Source organism: Oncorhynchus clarkii, chromosome 11, assembly GCF_045791955.1.
Source record: "Oncorhynchus clarkii lewisi isolate Uvic-CL-2024 chromosome 11, UVic_Ocla_1.0, whole genome shotgun sequence".
Lineage (NCBI taxonomy): Eukaryota > Metazoa > Chordata > Actinopteri > Salmoniformes > Salmonidae > Oncorhynchus > Oncorhynchus clarkii.
The window spans coordinates 36709931-36727706 of record NC_092157.1 but is presented as its reverse complement, the minus strand read 5'-3'; the positions used below and the strand labels follow the sequence as shown (position 1 = coordinate 36727706).

Sequence of the window (17776 nt, the reverse complement as noted above, 5' to 3'; positions counted from 1 at the left end):
TGTCCAGACTTTTCAGACTATTTCTTTGACCACCAGACAACAGAAAGAAAACAGATTTCAACTGAACATAACAGTATGCCACTGGAAGAGGACAGTAACAGACTCAACTGTGGTTTGTGACTACTATGATTTTCCTCATCCATTTTTCAGAAATTCTGTTAAAGATTTGGTAACAGAATTTTGCGTTTGAATCACTTAATAATTCATAAACAAAATGGATATCAGTCAAACACTATAACTAATCGAACTTTTGTGAACTTTCATTATCCTCCCTCATGAAGGATAGAAATGAGAAAATATCTTAATGTGGATTTTTGGAAACTGAATTTCAAGGCACAAGACAAAGTTTCTTAAACCTACAGAAGGCATATTAGTTGGCAGGGGTCTTAATATTAGTGTTTTATGTATTTTATAATACCTTTTAAGACTTTTTCTGGTAGATGGTTTCTTGACCCCTTTTCCATCCATTTGACAAACATTCAAAGCCCTTGCTTATTCCTCATTTTTAGGATGGAAAATATTAGAAAGATTTATATATGCCTTAATTTAAGAAAAATGTTGACTTAGCTTTCATCTGACATGCTCCTATGAACTTCACATATTGCTGCTCATGGGTATTTTTTTACATGGAAATGACAGTAATCAATGAGTGGAAAAACACTGGGGAAAATGGTGACCCGTGGTGTGTGTTGTTGGCCAAACTTGTCTGTCATGTGAAGTATCCTGTGTCTGAGAGCGGGAGGGAGGTCAGGCAGTTGTGTGAAGCACAGTGTACGGGCAGAGGAGGCAATTGCATCAATTGCACCATTAGGCAGAGGAGGCAATTGCATCAGGCCTCACATCATCAAGGGGCCTTGTGAGCTAGCTCGTTGATGATGTGTCATCAAGGGGCCTCATTCTGTCTTGCTTCAGCAGGTTGATTCAGCAGTAGCATAATCTGTGGGAGGCTTCAAAGTTGCAAAGGAAACAGGGAGGGATGGGTTGCCTGGCTACTGTGCCCATGTTAATGAGGCCATGTTTTTTTCAAAAAATGAATTAATCCATACAGCAGAATAATAATTTATAATAGATGTTGGGTTGTCATTTGAAATACGTGCTACACCAGAAGTTAATGGTTATATGTAGGAGGAATGTATATGGTGGGGTCATGTATATGGTGGATATGAGCCATGGGCTTAGAGAGTTACTAAGTAAGGGAAAAGGCAATCAAATGTTTACAGTCACTGATAAGGGTGGATAGCTGTGGATTAGTGAGGAATGGGGGCCGAGGTCAGGTCACATGAAGGGAGAAGGAACCGTTTATTACCACATCACTTAACTTCCTGCCTAGGAACAAAGATGTAGTGTTTAGAGAAAAGGAGGAGACTCCGCCTAAAGGGGGTATAAATATATGCGCTGGTGGAAACAGGTCTTTTCAGCTGTTTGACCCATTGAGTGAATAAACTTGGTTTGAGCTTTTCCTAGTTTTCTGTTAGTTTATTTAGAACCTAACATAGATCAATAATTTCTTAACATACATATATTTAATATAAATACACTATAGATAAGGATTTCCTTTGACTACATATTCATAACTCATTCATTACACATCTATAAGCATTTAATGCTATGCGAGAGCTCATATTTTGGTATCTTAATAGATGCACCATTAAAAAAATATTGGCTGTTCTCAAAAGTGTCCTTCTGCCATACCAGTGATAATGATTATGCCTAAAGGCCAAACCACGTTTAGAAAGTTATGCTGATATATAGACTTCACAATCCCATTTCCCATACCGGCCGGTATAGACCCCTGACTTCACTGAGGTCAACAGTGCATGAAGATCACCACAGGGTTGAATACTCAGGGTAAATTTTACAGATCAAATCAGGTAGTTGAGGGTAACTCTTTTGTAACTCATTAACAGCCTTCCTCCATATCACAATTAAGTTAATGGTCTATAACACACACATGAAGCGGTCTATAACGGTCTACAACACACACATGAAGCGGTCTATAACACACACATGAAGCGGTCTATAACACACACAGGAATGGTCTACAGTGTATGTATGAATTACATGCAGTCAAACTAAAGTCCAACCTTCTGTATTTTTCCATTCATAAAGCATTTACGGTTAACATTAAATTGTCTATGTATGAATTATACACAGTCAATGTACTGTCATTCCAATTTGACCATTCATAAAGAATGTATAAAGCATTTATAAACATGCCCCACTTATCAAAATTAATAGGACAGCACAGAATGTTAAAGGAAATATGAACATTATATTAACCTTTTCCAGACATAGAACAGAAAACAATGGAAAACAAATAATCCTACTATTAACATTTTTATGTTTCACTATTCTTGAATAGATTTAACAAATCAAAGAATTCAAATTCAATTCCCCATTTCAGAGTAAAAAGAATTAACACAGGGTGGTAAAGGAAGCTAGCATTTCCCTCTTATTCCTTAATGTAGCTAGCTAGCAAACAGCTAGCTAAGCCCCTGGCAATGTCAATACATTTTCCAACTAGGTCAATAAAACATTACAAAATCATCATAAATGCTAATACAACCATCAAACATTTTAGTTAAGAATGGTATCTATCTCACTATAAGAATTACATTGCACTTTTGCATATTACAAACAGGACAAATTAAGATCCAGAAACATCATGAATTTCTTTTTCTTTTGGCTACACAGGATGTCACTTCCAGGGGATCTCTCGAATAGACAAAAAAACACACAAAAAATGTAACATTTAGATCAACTTTTTGTTATTTCATGACTGACATTTAGCTAAAATAGCAAAGATAGCAGCCAGAAGAACACTGGGCTGTCACCCGGAAGTGATTACACACTGGCATCTCATCTAATTCTCAGCAGTCCAAACAAAAGCAAATGGTTTCTGTCTCTTAATTTGTCTTGTTTAAAAAAAAAACATTGTAATGTGTCAAAGACAATGTAAATAGTGAAATAACATTGTTAACTAAATGTTTCATGAATTTTATGATGATTAAAGTGTTGACATTCTGCCAGTGGCTTAGCAAGTTAGCTAGCAGCTAAATTAGTGAATAAGGGGGAAATGCTAGCTAGCTTTACCAGCCTGTGTCAGAATGTTTTACTAGAGTTGTGGACTCGAGTCACATGACTTGGACTCACGTCTGACTCAAGTCACAAATTTGATGATTTGAGACTTGACTTGTAGTCTCAAGACTCTGGATTCAACTTTGACTTGAGACTGATGATCAAGAATATGAACCGTTTACTTTGCAAGCTCACGAGCAAATGAGGCATCAAGCAACAATTACTAGCACTGGCCTTTTGGTATGTCCATTTTTGCTTGAAATGTATCATTTACTCATGAAGCTTGCATTTGGAATTTGTTGTTCATTTATTATTAATCCTACTGTGGCGATGATGCACCAAAGGCGCGTTTGTCCACTTGCGCCCTCCAAACTCCCGCCAAAGCTTTGTTCTCTTGATGAAATGTTTGCTGTTGCTTGCACATGTTTAAATGTATATGTGGCAAATCTATATTCCATCTAATCCTACAATAATCGTTAGCATTTCATCCAGTACCGTTTATTGCAACACTTAGACATTTCTGTTTCATGTTTGATACATTTCCATTTCTTACCCTCTGAGTGGGTGCAATGTTTATTGTGCCCATGAACTTTAGCAAGACACATGAGGTAAATGTTCAATGTATGGTTTCCATTGTTCATATTTCCCCGAGTTATGTCGGAGTGTGTCTGTGTCATTCTGGTTGTGCGTAATTGTGCGCATAGAAAAAGGCTACGGGGCCTGCGTGCCACGCATAGCAGTCAGCACGTTGAAGAAAAAACTATTGTTCCATGTATGAATGGTGATTAAATATCATTAGGCTAACAATCATTAAGCTAAATCTGATTAAGCCAATGTAACAATGCGTGTAGAAATTGCCTTTTACATTGTAGAACCAGTTTATTGATTGAAATTACCAATTGCCAAGATTAGATTGGTCAAATGGGAGCTCAAACAGGTACAGTGGAAGTCGGAAGTTTACATCCACTTAGGTTGGAGTCATTAAAACTTGTTTTTCAACCACTCCACAAATTTCCTGTTAACAAATGTTACGTTCCCCAGTTTCTGTGTTGTGGTTTTGTATGTGTGTGTTTCAGGATGGCTTCCTGAAATTCCCCCAAGCAGGTGATTGGTCGGCCACATCGATGATTGGAGAGCTGACTCCGCACCTTCGTCAGGATAAAGCTGTATCCCATCCCTTCTCTAGCTACATAAGCCAGTGCTCTGTTGCTTAGAAGAGAGCTGAGGGTTATATCATATGTTGGTTGTTTCTCAGAAAGAGATTCGGTATGTACTATGTTAGTTGTTGCTGAGAGAGCTGATTGTTATGTCCTGAGTTTTATTATCAGTTTTTGTTGTGAAGTATATTGTATTTTTCTGTTTCATTTGTTCCCAGGGGGGAGGGGAAGGCACCTAGGGAGTGCTTAGGCATGAGGCCCGCGGGCATACATAACCCGTAGTATTCACTGTCTATGCGCACTAGGTAAGACCTGGGTGGACCACCCCCATGTATTTTGGTTAGTGCACCAGGTGGTGCTAAGTTAGGTAAGTAGTGGGTAAGCAGGTAAGGTAGAGGGGGCTTTGACATTTACTTTCATTGCGTTGGTTCCGTCCCGCCCCTTTTCCCCATATTACCGTATGAAGGAAAAAGTCAATTCTCTGCTTTTTGTCATCCTTACTTGCACCTACAGTCCCATACATCTTTCACTCCACGAAGAGTTGAGTTTTAGCAGGGTTTTGCTTTCCCTCTTCCTAGAGGCGTACGTAACAACAAACTACTTTGTGCATGACACAAGTACTTTTTCCAACAATTGTTTACAGACAGATTATATCACTGTATCACAATTCCAGTGGGTCAGAAGTTTACATACATTAAGTTGACTGTGCCTCTAAACAGCTTGGAAAATTATGTCATAGCTATAGAAGCTTCTGATAGGCTAATTGACATCATTTGAGTCAATTGGAGGTGTACCTGTGGATGTTTTTCAAGGCCTACCTTCAAACTCAGTGTCCCTTTGCTTGACATCAAGGGAAAATCAAAAGAAATAAGCAGAGAAAAATAATTGTAGACCTCCACAAGCCTGGTTCGTCCTTCCGAGCAATATCCAAACGCCTAAAAGGTACCACGTTCATCTGTACAAACAATAGTACGCAAGGGAAAAAAACCTGGGACCACGCAGCCATCATCCTGCTCAGGAAGGAGATGCATTCTGTTTCCTAGAGATGAACGTACTTTGGTGCGAAAAGTGCAAATCATTCCCAGAACAACAGCAAAGGACCTTGTGAAGATGCTGGAGGAAACAGGTACAAAAGTATCTATAACCACAGTAAAACGAGTCCTATATAACCTGAAAGGCTGCTCAGCAAGGAAGAAGCCACTGATCCAAAACCTCCATAAAAAAGCCAGACAACGGTTTGCAACTGCACATGGGGACAAAGATCATACTTTTTGGAGAAATGTCCTCTGGTCTGATGAAACAAAAATAGAACTGTTTGGCCATAATGACCATCGTTATGATTGGAGGAAAAAGGGGGAGGTTTGAAAGCCAAAGAACACCATCACAACCGTGAGGCACAGGGGTGGCAGCATCATGTTGTGAGGGTGCTTTGCTGCAGGTGGGACTGGTGCACTTCATAAAATAGATGGCATCATGAGATAGGAAAATTATCTCAAAGCTTGGTCGTAAATGGGTCTTCCAAATGGACAATGACCCCAAGCATACTTCCAAAGTTGTGGCAAAATGGCTTAAGGACAACAAAGTCAAGGTATTAGAGTGGCCATCACAAAGCCCTGACCTCAATCCTATAGAAAATGTGTGGGCAGAACTGAAAAAGCGTGTGCGAGCAAGGAGGTACTACAAACCTACTCAGTTACTCCAGTTCTGTCAGGAGGAATGGGCCAAAATTCCCCCAACTTATTGTGGGAAGCCTGTGGAAGGCTACCCGAAACATTTGACCCAAGTTAAACAATTTATAAGCAATGCTACCAAATACTAATTGAGTATATGTAAACTTCTGACCCACTGGGAACGTGATTAAATAAATAAAAGCTGAAATAAAATCACTACTATTATTCTGACATTGCACATTCTTAAAATAAAGTGGTAAAACCTAACTGGCCTAAGACAGGGCATTTTTACTTGGATTAAATGTCAGGAATTGTGAAAAACTGAGTTTAAATGTATTTGGCTACGGTGTATGTAAACTTCCGACTTCAACTGTACATATAAGCACTTGGCCCCTCCCAGGACCATACAATTATGGGAGACTGTGTAGTCTTGCCCTCCTTCATTTTTTCCACATTTTGCCTTATTATAAAATGGATTAAATAAAACAATTCCTCATCAATTTACACACATTACCCAATAATGACAAAGCAAAAACAGGTTGTTAGAAATTGTTGCAAATTTATTCCAAATAAAAAACATACCTTATTTACAGTGCATTCGGAAAGTTACATTACATTTTGTTACGTTACAGCCTTATTCTAAAACGTATTTAACTGTTCCCCCCCCTTCAATCTACACACAATACCGCATAATGATTAAACAAAAACAGTTGTGTTGCAAATGTGTTAAAAATAAAAAACTGAAATATCACATTTACAGAAGTATTCAGACCCTTCACTCAGTACTCAGTACTGATGAAGCACCTTTGGCAGCGATTATAGCCTTGAGTCTTCTTGGTTATGACGCTACAGGCTTGGTACACCTGCATTTGGGGAGTTTCTCCCATTCTTCTCCACAGATCCTCTCAAGCTGTCAGGTTGCATGGGGAGTGTCACTGCACAGCCATTTCCAGGTCTCTCCAGAGATTTTCGATCGGGTTCAAGGCCGGGCTGTGTCTGGGCCACTCAAGGACATTCAGAGACTTGTCCTGAAGTCACTCCTGCGTTGTCTGCTCAGGGTCATAGTCCTGTTGGAAGGTGAACCGTCGCCCCAGTCTGAGGTCCTGAGCACTCTGGAGCAGGTTTTCATCAAGGATCTTTCTGTACTTTGCTCCGTTCATCTTTCCCTCGATCCTAACTATTCTCCCAGTCCATGCCGCTGAAAAACATCCCCACAGCATGATGCTGTCACCACCATGCTTCACCGTAGGGATGGTGCCAGGTTTCCTGCAGATGTGACGCTTGGCATTCAGGCCAAAGAGTTCAATCTTGGTTTCATCAGACCAGAGTCTTGTTTCTCATGGTCTGAGCGTCCTTTAGGTGCCTTTTGGCAAACTCCAAGTGGGCTGTCATGTGCCTTTTACTGAAGAGTGGCTTCCGTCTGGCCACTCTACCATAAAGGCCTGATTGGTGGAGTGCTGCAGAGATGGTTGTCCTTCTGGAAGTTTCTCCCCTCTCCAGATTAACTCTGGAGCTCTGTCAGAGTGACCATTGGGTCACCTCCCTCACCAAAGTCCTTCTCCCTCGATTGCACAGTTTTGCCGGGCAGCCAGCTCTAGGAAAAGTCTTGGTGGTTCCAAACTTCTTCCATTTAAGAATGATGGAGGCCACTGTGTTCTTGGGGACCTTCAATACTACAGAAATGTTTCGGTACCCTTACCCCGATCTGTGCCTTGACACGGCCCTGTCTCTGAGCTCTACGGACAATTCCTTCCATCTCATGGCTTGGTTTTTGCTCTGACATGCACCTTATATAAACAGGTGTGTGCATTTTCAAATCATGTCCAATAAATTTACCACAGGTGGACTCCAATCAAGTTGTAGAAACATCTGAAGGATGATCAATGGAAACAGGAAGCACCTGAGCTGAATTTCGAGTCTCATTGAAAAGGGTCTGAAAACCTAGGTAAATAAGGTATTAGAAATTACATTAAATTGGCCTCCCGGGTGGCGCAGTGGTTAAGGGCGCTGTACTGCAGCGCCAGCTGTGCCATCAGAGTCCCTGGGTTTGCGCCCAGGCTCTGTCGTAACCGGCCGCGACCGGGAGGTCCGTGGGGCGACGCACAATTGGCCTAGCGTCGTCCGGGTTAGGGAGGAATTGGTCGGTAGGGATCTCCTTGTCTCATCGCGCACCAGCGACTCCTGTGGCGGGATGGGCGCAGTGTGCGCTAGCCAAGGTTGCCAGGTGCACGGTGTAGCCTCCGACACATTGGTGTCGGCACTGGCTTCCGGGTTGGCTGCGCGCTGTGTTAAGAAGCAGTACGGCTGGTTGGGTTGTGTATGACATTCAGCCTTTGTCTCTTTCCAGGGAGTTGTAGCAATGAGACACAATTGGATACCACGAAATTGGGGAGAAAAAGGGGTAATTTTTTTTTTTTTTTAAATACATTAAATTGACTGCTACTGATCTATAATTACCATTAAATGCTTGGATATAAATGCTTTATGAATGGAAAAATAGATTACTTTCCTTTGAGTTCATAGAATTTATACATAGACCAGAGTTCAGGTGGGCCTTTTGCGCTTCAGCCACCAAAGGGAAAGGAGGGGTGTTCAATAACAAAATTACTAAAATCATGAGAAGGGCTTACAAAGAAACACTTCCAAAAGGACTAATTCGAGGTAGAAAGGAGTTGGAGCACTCAACAACAAAAAAGCTGAGATGGATTAAAGTGAGCGAAAATAAATCAATTGTACAGGATGTGAATAGGCGACTGACGTTTCGACATCAAGCTGACATCTTCCTCAGAGTGACCTGACCATTGCACTTAGCTCTTGTTTATAGCCTAGTGGCCCATTGAGACACAACAATGTAAGAAAATAATCATTAGACACTCTGGATGCTAAGAGGCTAAACTCAGATTTTTCACTATCCTCATTTCTATAATGTTGTTGCGTAGATTTGACCTGTCTCTGGATTCAAAGACACCCAAATATCACCTGAATATTTGGACATTGCCTATTTATTTGACCTTTATTTAACTAGGCAAGTCAGTTAAGAACAAATTCTTATATACAATGACGGCCTACCGGGGAACAGTTGGTTAACTGCCTTGTTCAGGGGCAGAACAACCTTTACCCCTATTAACAAGACACACCATTTCTCTTATTATTAGCATTATTTTGTGCTGTAATTTGCCATTTACCTTGAACCATATTATCATAATTATCTTCTTAGATTCTAACATTTGTTTAACATGAATTTTCTTTAGTAGAGAAGTAGTGGTTTCCCAAACTCGGTCCTGGGGCCCGCCATAGATGCACGTTTTGGTTTTTGCCCAGGCACTACATAGCTCATTCAAATAATCAAAGCTTGATGAGATGGTTATTTGAACCAGCTATGTAGTGCTAGGGCTAATGCCTAAACGTGCACCCATGGGGGCCCCAGGATTGAGTTTGGGAAACCCTAAGAAGTAATTCAACCCCCTGTCAATGCATGTTAGAATCACCTTTGGCAGACACCTTTGGAATCACCTTTGGAAGTCTTTCTGAGTAAGTCTCTAAGAGCTTTCCACACTAGCATTGTTACCCATTATTCTTTTCAAAATTCTTCAAACTCTGTCAAATTTGTTGTTGATCATTGTTATTGAACCATTTTCAGGTCTTGCCATAGTTTTGACTTAAATATGCTATAAAATCTAACTCGGCCACTCAGGAACATTCACTGTCTTCTTGGTAAGCAACGCCAGTGTAGATTTGGCCTTGTGTTTTAGGTTATTGTCCTGCTGAAAGGTGAATTCATCTCCCAGTGTCTGGTGGAACCAGGTTTTCCTCTAGGATTTTGTCTGTGCTTAGCTCCATTCCGATTCTTTTTTATCCTGAAGAACTCCCCAGTCCTTAACGATTACAAGCATACCCATAACATGATGCAGGCACCACTATGCTTAAAAATATGGAGAATGGTAGGCTTGGGTGGTATACTGTATATACCATATACCGGGGTATTTTGAAATAGCCACAGGATAGATTTTCAATGACGTCAATACCATTAAAACAATTTCTTTTAAGTTTTTCACAAAATGTTTATATTTGTAGCTACCTTTTAAGTAAATACCTGCAGTCAAATTGTGCAATACATTAGGAGATAAAGCAGAATCGCATTCTTAATTTCACCGGTCACATTATTTCACATTATGAAGCATACCGTAGTTCCCCAGAACAGTTGAGCCAGTCACGGGTTTGTTTGTAAAGCACAACAGGAGAAAGCGGGAGCAGGTGAGTCCAGCTATGTATTGTCAGGGGTCACATTTTATATTGAGTCAACAGTGTTATTTGCTTCAATAAACTGATCAGGGACGTGCAACTATAGTTTTCCTTCACATAAATTACATTAGTGCAACACATTCGGCAGTAAGTTGCTTCATTTTCATCAGATGACAACAGAAGTGCAAAGCTATTTGGTTGTCAGCCTCACAACTAAATGAGTTTACAATGAAAAAGCAAGGTATTTTTTAGCAAAAACAATGCATGGCCATAATATTTCAAATGTTTGTCATGAAAAAAATGTGGCCAGTTTCCTAATGTTTTGTTTAAGCTGGCATTTTACCTGAGAAAGGTAGGCTGGCACACTGATAAAAGCACCAGAGAAAAGTAGCTACACATCAGTCAGAGCACTGTCTGCTGATAGAATGCCCTTCGTGAATTATCATCCGAGTGGAAAAGTGCAAACGAAGCACAAAATTTGTCTGATGCTGAGCAGAAGTTACAATAAGAAGAATTTTAGTTCTGTGTAGATTTCCTGTGTGAAAAACGAAGAATTATGCATTAATGTGACCCCTAAGTTTAACTTGCTAGTTATCTAAGTAAGTGGCTGAATTAATAAGGTGACGGGGCATCGTATTGTGTTAACCTTCTGCTGTGTTGGAGAAGTCAAAGCCCTTTGGATGAGTTATCTGTACAGCTGCCACTGCTATCTTTTGATTTCCTTGTGTTTTTTCTCCTCTCTGTTCTCAGCCAGTCTGCTCCTCCCCCATCTTCTCCGGTGTACACGTCCACCATCTTCTCTGAGCAGAGCAGGCAGACCAAACTCAATACTCCACACAGTCAAAGCGAGTGTATACATGCTGCTGCAGAGCCAGTACTGTTCTTCCTTCAGACAAGCATACATCAAAACTTTGTTCATTTGCACAATGTCTCTCATTCACATCGCTTGTATATGTCCAAACTCACAGAAAATGCCATTCAATAGCTCCTACCTGTATATGTATAACTTTATGAGCTGGATTACCTGTCTTCGCAATTTGTTGATTTAAGTTAGCATATTTAGCTAGCAGCCTTCATGGAAATTCACTATTACTTGTGCTATTTTTGTTAGCATTCTGGTAAGACGCCCAATGGGCGTTTTTTGCGTAATACTGTAAATCCCAGGATGAGAGAAGGATGGTATGACAATATGCAAATCTGGCTACCGCCCAACCCTAGAGAGTGGTACTTAGTAATGTGTTGTATTGGATTTGCCTCAAACAAAACACGTTGTATTCAGGACACAAAGTGAATTGCTTTGACACATTTTATTGCAGTATTACGTTAGTGCCTTGTTGCAAACAGGATGCATGTTTCGGAATATTTTTATTCTGTACAGGCTTCCTTATTTTCACCCTTGTCAATTAGGTTAGTATTGTGGAGTAAGAACAGTGTTGTTGATCCATCCTCGCTTTCTTCTATCACAGCCATTAAACTCTGTAACTGTATTAAAGTCACCATTGGACTCATGGTGAAATCCCTCAGTGGTCTCCTTCCTCTCTGGCAACTGAGTTAGGAAGGACGCCTGCATCTTTGTAGTGAATGGGTGTATAGATACACCATCCAGTGTAATTAATAACTTCACCATGCTCAAAGGGATATTCAAGGTCAAGTCACCTGTTCGCATCCTGTCCACTGGAATAAAGTGAGATAAAATAAACCAATCCCTACTTTGTTGTTGTGTGCTCTAACTTTCTACCTCAAATTAGTCATTTTGGAAGTTTTTCTTGGAAAGCCCTTCACATACATAGACCCAACTTAGGCCTAATAGTGATGTGGCGGAGGGCTGTTAATGAGTTACGAATGAGTCGATGACCCTCAAACTACACAATTTTATTTAACAAAATGTACCCTGAGGATTCAACCCTGTGGTGATCTTCATGCACCATTGGCCTCAGAGAGAAGAATAAGGTAAGTCATGGGCCTATACCGGCAGGTGGGGAGAATGGGGGTAATACAGGCCATATATCAGCATGATTTTCTAAATGTCATTCGGCCTTTTGGCATTTTTACTAACACTTCTATGGCAGAAGTACACTTGTGAGAACAGCCATAACGATGACACTACACTCTCATTATAATGATGCATCTATTAAGATATCTAAATATGAGCTCTTGCATAGCATGACATGAAAGTGCTATAGATATGCTATGGATATTTTTCATTAACCTTTCATTATGCGGTTGGGACATGTTAAACCACATTCATGAAATTCTTATAGATGTGTAATAAATGTGTTATATGATCCAAGTTTCTCATAATAGTAGAAATAAGTGTCATTAATCACCCACGGACTGGTTCACAATAATGGAATATTCCACCCTGACAGAGTTACCATGCATTGTTTCCCGTGATAGGATTGGAAACGTGACTTTTATTGAAATTAAGCTGCAGCAGTGAGGCGCTTTCAAAGCAGGGCAGAGAAAAGGACAAATAAATTAGACTTATTTTTAACTGAAAAATGTCCTAAGTCGATGCATTTTTTAGGAAAAAGACAAGTGCTGCTGATTATACTGCCATCGTCGTTGAGGCAGAGGACATGTATGTGTAGCCCATGTATTTGATGCTGTCTGGCCAAAAATAGTTTACTCCTCTTTTTGCCAGACAGCATCAGATACATGGCCTACATATAGTAAGACAGAGAGGTGTGCTGTTCCGTTCGCTCTGAAGTTTTTTCCGGAATTGAAGAGGAGTTGGCATTGAACTTTGAATTGAAGGAGAGTTGGCAGGTGCACAGTGCACAGATTATTATTGTCGCACCGGTCAGGATTGGGGTTGATTGATGCTCAATGTTCAATTAAAATCTCCCTACCATCATAACTAAGCCAATATGACAGCAATGTCAATGATAATTCACAAATCACCTTGATTGGAAGTACACAACACACGCCCTGCCTCTGTCATGAGCAGTCCGGCCGTTACCGAGAACTACATACTGGGTCCTTAGCATTAGAAAAAAAAGAAAATGTCTTGCCCCAACCTGGCTCAATATCTACGTGTTGGATAAGAACAAGATTAAAGCGTCCATAAAGTGACCATTAGACTTGCCATCTTTCAGACTGCATACATTTGTGCAACAGTTTTAATTACACTTCTAATTTATCGCTCTCAAGTGCTCATTTCTGTCTATTAAGAACCAACGCTGTGCTAACTTTTGTAGCATTTCTGACAATGCTAACATCTTTTTTTAGCCGAAGCTCAGTTCTAAATCCGGGACCAGCAACTCAGTTGCTGCCCAACAGTACAGCTGTTTGCACCAGGCTGCCAGGCATAATAAGTGTATACGAACAAACCTAGGCTACTGTAGCTAGCTAGCTATATGGTGGTATTCAAGCTGAGGGAAATCAATAAATGCAAACAGATATTTTCATTAACTACGTAGGTAGCTCGATAATATGAGCTTGCTTGCCCAAAGTCCAGCAGCTAGCCTCTGTAGCTAGCTAACACCAGTCAGCTGAATGCTAGTTAGCTCATTTTCCCCCAACATCTGACACCCCCTAACTTCAGACACTCTCTAGTGGCTTGAGGGTGAAATCACCTCAAGCTCAACATTTAAATGAACTGGAAAATAACGGTAAGTTTTGCAACTAAAGACACCCTTCAAGCTAGCTGACCACCAATTTTCTTTTTTTTTAAAAACTTTTTTATTTATTTTTACCCCTTTTTTTCCCCCAATTTCGTAGTATCCAATTGTTGTAGTAGCTACTATCTTGTCTCATCGCTACAACTCCCGTACGGGCTCGGGAGAGACGAAGGTTGAAAGTCATGCGTCCTCCGATACACAACCAACCAAGCCGCTGCTTCTTTAACACAGCGCACATCCAACCCGGAAGCCAGCCGCACCAATGCGCCGGAGGAAACACCGTGCACCTGGCCACCTTGGCTAGCGTACACTGCGCCCAGCCCGCCACAGGAGTCGCTGGTGCACGATGAGACAAGGACACCCCTACCGACCAAGCCCTCCCTAACCCGGGCGACGCTAGGCCAATTGTGCGTCGCCCCACGGACCTCCCGGTCGCGGCCGGTTACGACAGAGCCTGGGCGCGAACCCAGGACTCTGATGGCACAGCTGGCGCTGCAGTACAGCACCCTTAACCACTGCGCCACCCGGGAGGCCCTGACCACCAATTTTCATTGCATTTATATATCTATATCTATATATATATATATACACATACACGCACACATATAATACACGTGTGTATATATAAATATACACACACACACACACACACATTTTGTGGGACACGCTGTACTTTGGTCAAATTGTCACGCTGCTACCTTACAATGCATGCAATGGGCTTCTGCAAAACTAGACAGCTAGCTACTCCATAGTCCAAGCTATGGTAAGAGCTAGCCATATTTCACTGTCAGACAGAACACAACTCAAACTGCTGAGAAGACAAATTACTAGCTAAAGTTACATGTAAACAAACAGCACCTCTGCACTGAATCCTGTGTGCAGAGGTCGAAATAAAAGTTACAATAGCACTACCAATGACAGACTTCGGTTGCATTTTTTTAAAATCAGGCTTTGCATGTGGAAATGTTGTATAATACACCTTTAACTAGAGACTTCCCCTTAAAACCAACGAATCCCTTTAAAAACAGGCCTGTGGGGCATCAATTTGAGTCAGAAGCATTCATTCTAATGTCAATTGACTACAAAGTGTAAATAAGCTCATTTTGTTCATAAAGTCAGTCTTGTCTAAAACGGAGTTTGGAACATCAGTAAGTCACAACGAGTAAATGAAGGTTGGGTTTGGATTACGATTATGTCAAAAAAATCATGCCCCCCTTTGCCAAACTCCAAGTGCAAATCACCCCTTCTAATTAGCTTCCCTTCGTTGAATGGGGCTCTGTTGTTTCATCGCCCCCAATGCAAAAGATCGCAGCCCTATAAGGATTGACCAACTATGGTTTGCATGCCCTGTCAAAAGACCCTATCATGCAGAACAGGTGGTTGGAGTTTGTTGGTCCCCAGTGCAGTGGTGGTAAGTATACAGGTAGCTAGACCGTAAACTGCTGGTTATGTATATTTGAAAAGTTGTATAAAGAAATACCAGGGATGATAAATTGGCCCAGCATCGCCTGGGTTAGGGGAGGGTTTGGCCGGCTGGGATGTCCTTGTCCCATCGCGCTCTAGTGACTCCTTGTGGCAGCCGGGCGCATGCACGCTGACTTCAGTAGGCAGCTGTACAGTGTTTCCTCCGACACATTGGTGCGGCTGGCCTCCCAGGTTAAGCAAGCAGTGTCAAGAAGCAGTGCAGCTTGGCAGGGTCGTGTTTCAGAGGATGCAATGCTCTCGACCATCGCCTCTCCCAAGTCTGTACGAGAGTTGCAGCGATGGGACAAGACTTTAACTACCAATTGGATTTCATGAAATTGGGGGGAAAGGGGGCGGGGAAGTACCCCAAAAAATGGCATTCCTATTTTTCTTCTGTGTATGTGTATATTTCTACACACACAACACCTTCCTAATATTGAGTTGCACCCCCTTTTGCCCTCAGAACAGACTCAATTCGTCGGGACATAGATTTTTCATGGTGTCGAAAGTGTTCCCCAGGGATGCTGGCCCATGTTGGCTCCAATGCGTTCCACAGTTGTGTCAAGTTGGCTGGATGTCCTTTGGATGGTGGACCATTCTTTTTACACATGGGAAAACAGCAGCATTGCAGTACGAAACACACTCAAACTGGTGTGCCTGGCACCTACTACCATACCCCATTCAAAGACACTTAAATATTTTGTTTTGTCCATTCACACACTGAATGGCAAACATACACAACCCATGTCTCAAGGCTTAAAAATACTTATTGAACCTGTCTCCTCCCCTTCATCTACACTGATTGAAGTGGATTTAACAAGTGACATCAATAAGGGATCATATCTTTCACCTGGATTCATCTGATCAGTCTGTCATGGAAAGGTGTTCCTAATGTTATGTATACGGTGTATAGATCATTGTATGTATTTTTAGATATGGCCTACAGTAAATGTGTATTATTGTAGCGTCACCATCTTTACTGAAAAAATAAATACAAATACACACAATGTTAAGCTACATATTCATTTGAAGGCGTTAATGAGCTGCCCATTGATCAGCACAGCAATTAATAAAACAGGACTGTGTTTGCAAAACACGTCAATATTACACAGGTAAGCTAAAGGTGACAGAAATCAGGCAGACAGACCGTGTCTATAGTCCTCTATATAGGAGTGACTGTGTCCAACACACCGACACCTGGTGTTATGTTGGGCACCTACTGACCCAGGTTTGAATCCTAAGCAACCTGAATACACATTGTTTAAAGTACAATAGACCAACATACCTACAGTAGTTGGTTAAAGCTGTGTGCTGGAAATGGTTGGTTAACGCTGTGCGCTGGAAATCTTTGGTACAGCATGGGTGGAGTAGACTAGGCATTGTGGCTATGTTCTGGCCCTGACCATCCATTACTACATAAAATAAGGCCGCAGCTGAATATAGTTGCCTACCACTACTATGGAATGCATCGGCTGTACCTGCTGCTACAATACAGAGTACAGACAGGAAGGCACCATCCGACAGGCATCACCATCCAACCCCAATGATTATTAGATTCGTTACGATGTAGACTATAGGCCTATCAGGGAATAATGTTCCAGGCAATCATGCTCCAAACAGAATTATGTTTTTCTTGTCTCCCCTTTAACTGTCAATATGTGTATCCCACAAGTTGAATCGCTGCCACCGGAGCAACCAAACAGATAGACCAACCTGCTCTTTTCGCTTTTGCCAGCGACCGCATGGGCTTTCCTCCAGGATTTCACTCTCATCTTCACTCTCCTCCTCCTTCCCCTCGGACCCTGAATTGCTCTCCGGGACAGACATAGTCATTGTATTCCGTTTTTATTGTTATTTCCCAGTTGGTTTCACTCGAATGTAGCGCAAATGTCTATGTAGTCTAGAATCCCCGACGACACAGCTATAGTAAAGAGCTCAACACATCTTGCTGTGAGCACAGGGGTAAACCTTAGCAGTCAAAAATAAAGGTTTCATTAAAACACCTTCAAAATGTACGCCTGATAAAGTTCAAATAAAAAGCTTCAATAAATGATATAATAGTCGTGTTAATAGGTTAACCGAGGGGAAATATTATAGTCCAGTTTGCGCGCTCAACTGCATGCAAAATAGATTGCGAAATGTTGCTCCTACTATCCGTATTCACAGATGAAGAGCCAAATCATGTGTATGGAAAAAATATGTAGGAAAAAAGTTGTTCTTCCGTTGCCTCCTTTTGTTTCGTTAATTATCTCTCCCATTGACCGTATAAAGTATATATTTTTTTACATCTCCTAACACCATGCGTCATTGTTGTTGTTGGTTAATTCGCTTCTTCTTCTGTGAATTTTATATGGCGGTTGGCAACCAACTTTAAGTGGAACTATCGCCACCAGCTGGACTGGAGTGTGGACCACAGACAGTGAAGGTCTAAATCCTACCCAATAATCAAATCTCCAGAAGAAAAGAAAATACATAATTAAATACTACAACTCCCGAAGATTTCCCCGGCAGTTCACTTAATCCTGGCTTTTCAACCCCGTTA

At 41.3% G+C, this 17776-nt stretch overlaps 1 protein-coding gene across 1 annotated transcript in view; it reads right to left on the bottom strand.

Annotated features, from left to right (window-relative positions):
- LOC139420481 (nuclear receptor-binding protein 2-like) overlaps positions 1-17576 on the bottom strand; it is an 81784-nt gene extending 64208 nt beyond the window's left edge. The window contains exon 1 of the mRNA XM_071170676.1: positions 16948-17576. Coding sequence (XP_071026777.1) covers positions 16948-17067 — 120 coding nt within the window. The 5' untranslated portion in view covers positions 17068-17576. The remainder of the gene's footprint in view (positions 1-16947) is intronic.
- Positions 17577-17776: the final 200 nt, after the last annotated feature.